The following is a 5,000-nucleotide window of genomic DNA, read 5'->3' as shown; positions in this document are numbered from 1 at the left end:
TATATATATATATATATATATATATATATATATATATATATATGTGTGTGTGTGTGTGTGTGTTTGTGTTTGTGTATATATACATATTTATGTGTATATATATAATTATATATATATGTACATTATATATATATATATATAAATATATATATATATATATATATATATATATATATATATATATATATATATTGCACAATGTCAAGGGATGAACTTTAGTTCTTATGAAATATAAAGTGCGTGACTTAACAATAAAAAATCCTTTGAATCCAGTAAAGTTAGATATTCTGTTTTTCCTTCTTATTTTCATATGATTATCTTATTTTATTGCTTCATTCCTTCATTCACTTCAGTAGTACTATACTTATTATATAAATATACAAACAACACTTGAACATGCATATTCACATCTAAACATGATTAAGATTTTTGTTTACTTACATGTTTTTATATACATATAAATATAGATATTTATTTATATTATATGCACGTACCTATGCAGTTTTATATATATATATATATATATATATATATATATATATATATATATATATATTTATATATATTATATATATATATATGTATATATAATTATATATATATATATATATATATATATATATATATATATATGTATATATATATATATATATATATATATATATATATATATATATATATATATATATATATATACATATACATTTACTGTATATGTATGTATATTTATACACATGTATGTATTTGTGTATATGTATGTGTTTATGTATTGATATTTATTAAACAGGATACATTAGGTATCATGCTTATCGAATAAGGTAAATAATATATTTACATTTTGAGCAATCTAACTTCAAGTTATTTTCTTCATTATTTTCCCTAATGATTTGTCGAAAAAAAAGTCTTTTAAATCTCCTGGACTCATTTTATTAGCATAGAATCAAATTGTAGTTTATATATATATATATATATATATATATATATATATATATATATATATATATATATATATATTAAATGCATCAAGGTTTAAAGGTCGCTCATGAATGGCAGGTGTAAGAGACAATGTCTTAAAGACTGACCATTTATTCTTAAGAACAGCCAGCACCAAGTCCTCTCTCTATTAAGCTAGGACCAGGGAGGGTCAGGCAATGGCTGTTGATGACTCAGCAAGTAGACCTATAGGGTCCCCAAAACCCTTATCCATAGCTGATAAGGATGATGAGGTTGCAGATACTGCTGTAAGTTATCGAGTGTCAATGGGTTTGGAAATCCTTTTTGACAGATTGTCAGGCTGGAACGTATCCAATAGGATACCAATTGTTATTTATTTCAACTATTTAGTTGAATTTTGCATACCAGACAGCATCTTTTTACCTGCGACATTATAGGGCCAACCTTAATCATGGTTATTTTCATAAATTGAGGGACTTTAACGGTGATCCCCTTCATATCGTTGTAAATACGGCAAAACATCTACTGGAACAAAAAGGTAAAATGTCTCTGCTGATGGGTTTGTTAAAGGGGGAAAATTCTTGATCCCTTCACTGGGAAGGGTCTTTTCGCGAAGGGAGACTGGCACTTAGAACCAACGGGGTCATTGATTTTGATGAGAATTCGAAATATGTCACAGGTACTTACTAGTGATCCAGAGTCGTTGGTGTTCAGGGGAAGGTTTATAATCTAGATCTTTTGATTGTTCATGTTTTGTGTTGCTTGTATTCCAAAAATGAGACATATAGTTTACACAATTAAATAGAGTTTTTTAAACAGTGATATCAAGGTGTATTCGTAATTATTTTGTTATTACGTACTGTATATAGTGCTGGTAAATGGCATGCATATAAGGTTCTTGATACATGATATTAAATCATTATTTACATATTTTTAGTTCAAGGGCGTGACTTTAATGGACATAGCAACCCTTCATTTAACACCTGATGCATAAACCTATCATTTTCGTACTTTGAATTAAGCGACTTTGAGGATGAATGGTCACTGAAATAGAGGCAATTTGCTGATACGTATATCGATATCTCGTTTGCATTCCTGCACATCAGATCCAACTTGAAGTGTTGTTCAATCATTTACCCATGTATACTGTACCATATGTTGGAATTTACCTTAATAACTTATTTTGCAGTTTTTTTTTTTCATATAACGATTGCTGAGTGCACTCTAAATATTACCAATAATATTTTTATAGTATTATCAGTTATATTAACTACGGAAAGATAATTTTGTTCAATTAATGTTGAATAATTTTGAATTTTGGTTTGGTTTTCCTACCATAACGTGAGCCTCATGAGTTGCGTCCACATGTGCTCGCGTACATGTGTTGGCAACATGATTTGGAGCATGTTAGATTCGCGTTGACATGTGTGCGATAACAAGTTGACGATCATGTTGACAGCATTTTATGATAATTCCACACGTAATTCGTTGGTATGCAGCATAATGTCAGCTACCAACATGATGCCAGCTTGGTTTAACAACTTTTTGTGGACAGGATTGTTAATAAACTTGTTACCAGCTTTTATAGTAGCAGAGGTAAGGTGAACAACAAAGTCCAAACATGGTAGGGTAGTGGACAGCATTATGTTAGCTGCCAACATGCTGCCAGCTAGGTGTACCAATCTCATGTGAGCAGGACTGTTAACAAACTTGTTACCTGCTTGTTAGTGAGCTTGCTAAATACTTGTTGCGAGCACTTGTTTTAGAGCACGTGTGGACGCATCTATAGACCGAATACTGTAGTTCATTCTAACAATGGTAAAAAGCTTCTTGGAATTCTTTTAGGTTTAACATTATCAGGCGTTTTTACCACACCTCCCTGGGACATCTCTATAATGATTGAAAGAAGTAATAAATAAAGGAAATAAAATAGATGAAGGCACATATTGACATTTGTTGTCTGTTTGTTTTTGTTCTTGGCTGCTAAGTCATTTGTATTACTTCATGAAACTTTAATATACTATTTATGAGTTTCAGAATAAATAATTGTAAGTTTTTTTTTAAACGCTGTTGAGAAATGTATATAAAAGAATGTATACAATGGAATGTTGTAGAAAATAATTCTGTCCTCTGCACGTTTTATTATATTTGATAAACTGCAAACTGAATCTTTTTAAAGAGAAATGATTTCCAAAATTCTTCGAACAGAAGTATAAAATGGTTCCATACATTACATGATATCGCTGGAACTGCTTGTAACAAGCATCATGATAAATCTCCTTAGAGCTTATACAACCGTTTGTCAAAACTTCAGTGACCAGCTACGAAAAAAAGGACTTAGTTTTGATTTGAATATTTCAACAGGTTACACCCATGCACTTAATTTGAACACGAATGGACTGCACACGTGCAGTCCAGGTAAAGAACACGAGAAGTCATGGAAGAGAGACTATCATCATAAACACTTTATCCATATCATTTTGTTTATATTTTTCTCATCTTAGGGTAGAAAAAAACTGGAGCACATAAGCTTGTACCCAGGTGAGCCGTGACGTCACGCTTCACCATGAGCTAATTGAGAGTTGAAGGAACGCTCTGAAGCGGATTTTTAGTATCGTCTTCGTGGGCCACATCAACCATTGTCAGAGATGCAAGAAAAGTCAAATGATGAGGTCAAGTCAGCTGCTGGTTGGGACCTACGGTAGCGAACGAGCTAACTGAACTATCTGATAGGGCCTGGAATAAGACTTGGACCTGTGTGGACGGGCATGATATAGGCTTGCGAGATCATTGCCACCACCAGCATGAGCATCCAATTCCATCGTAGCCCCGGATGGACACTGGCAGAGGACGCCGTTGTGGCAGTCGTGGTTGAACCGCTGTTACTGTTGCTATTACCGTTGCTTCCTCCGCCCTGCGATTTGGCCGCTGTTTTCTCCTCTGGAAGTGTGAAGATTGAGGTGTTTTGAGGGGAAAATTCCTTAGTTCGATAAGAAATTGAAAACAAAACAATATTTCCTTATGACTTGTGAGTGGATTGAATTAGTACATTTAAGGTACAGTTGGACACAGGAATTCTTTGTACACCTCGGTCTGAAGAAATGCACCCAGCCACACCCTTACTACACTGCAAGTTCCTGTGTTTAATCCCACCCACCACCTCTTCCTTCTCTTCCTACATTATCTGTTTGCGAAGTAAGGGTGTGACACAGTGCACTTCTTCCGAGAGAGGTGTGCCAGGAACTCATGTATCCAACTGTACATCATGAAATCTTATGAAGTGTTACATACTTACTTCAAAGCTTTCATTGCGTTGACAATAAATATAAATACTCATATTTTGAGAATTTTTTTTTTTTTTTTTTTTTTTTTTTTTTTTTTTTTTTTTTTTTTTTTTTTTTCAAGTAAAATACAATAGGATTGCATCTCAATAAGTCAAAATGGCAAAGGAATAACCACGAGAAAGGCAATGATAGTTTTTTATTGCATTAGTTAATTACATATGGTAATGAAATTATTTTGAAAATGTTAGTAACATAGTGTTATTGAATCATTTCAAAAAGTAAGTTAATAACATGACAATTAATCATTTCAGAAAGATTATAAATAATTTTTAAGAAAACAAACATTTCCTAGTGACTTCAATATCTTTTAGATGTAAGTGTTTTGGTTTCCATTTAATTTTTAAGAACGCATGACTCATAAAGTTTTCTATTATCAAGAAATTGCTTTAATTACACATATCAAGTAAATCAAGTTGTTGAAAAAATCAATCTGAAGAGAAGATAAAAGATTCAACTGCATATGTGTTAAAAGTTATCTGAAAAAATATAGATTTTCATAATTATTTTGTTTAATTTATTAATAAAATCTATTGTGAGGTTGAGTCTCCATTATAATTTTCTTCTATTTAACGCATCAATTGCTTGGCCTCCGAGAATGAAATTTAAAAAAAGTTGAAAAAAAATCCCTTCCATTATTAGTTTCTTGTTTTTAACGCGTCAATTACTTGGCGTTCGTGGATGAAATGAAAAACGAAAGTCGAA

At 31.7% G+C, this 5,000-nt stretch overlaps 1 protein-coding gene and 1 long non-coding RNA gene across 2 annotated transcripts in view; one reads left to right on the top strand and one right to left on the bottom strand.

The window, feature by feature from the left end:
- The window catches only part of LOC137621102 (uncharacterized), a 50,339-nt gene that overhangs the window by 35,607 nt on the left and 9,732 nt on the right, over window positions 1-5,000 (top strand). The gene's annotated exons all lie outside the window — the stretch shown is intronic.
- The window catches only part of LOC137621101 (neural cell adhesion molecule L1-like), a 25,683-nt gene continuing 21,686 nt past the window's right edge, over window positions 1,004-5,000 (bottom strand). The window contains exon 7 of the mRNA XM_068351537.1: window positions 1,004-3,894. Coding sequence (XP_068207638.1) covers window positions 3,677-3,894 — 218 coding nt within the window. The 3' untranslated portion in view covers window positions 1,004-3,676. The remainder of the gene's footprint in view (window positions 3,895-5,000) is intronic.

The sequence above is a fragment of the Palaemon carinicauda genome, chromosome 27 (genome assembly GCF_036898095.1).
Source record: "Palaemon carinicauda isolate YSFRI2023 chromosome 27, ASM3689809v2, whole genome shotgun sequence".
Classification (NCBI taxonomy): Eukaryota; Metazoa; Arthropoda; class Malacostraca; order Decapoda; family Palaemonidae; genus Palaemon; species Palaemon carinicauda.
The sequence above is the reverse complement of the archived record's forward strand: the minus strand, read 5'-3'. Positions and strand labels throughout refer to the sequence as shown.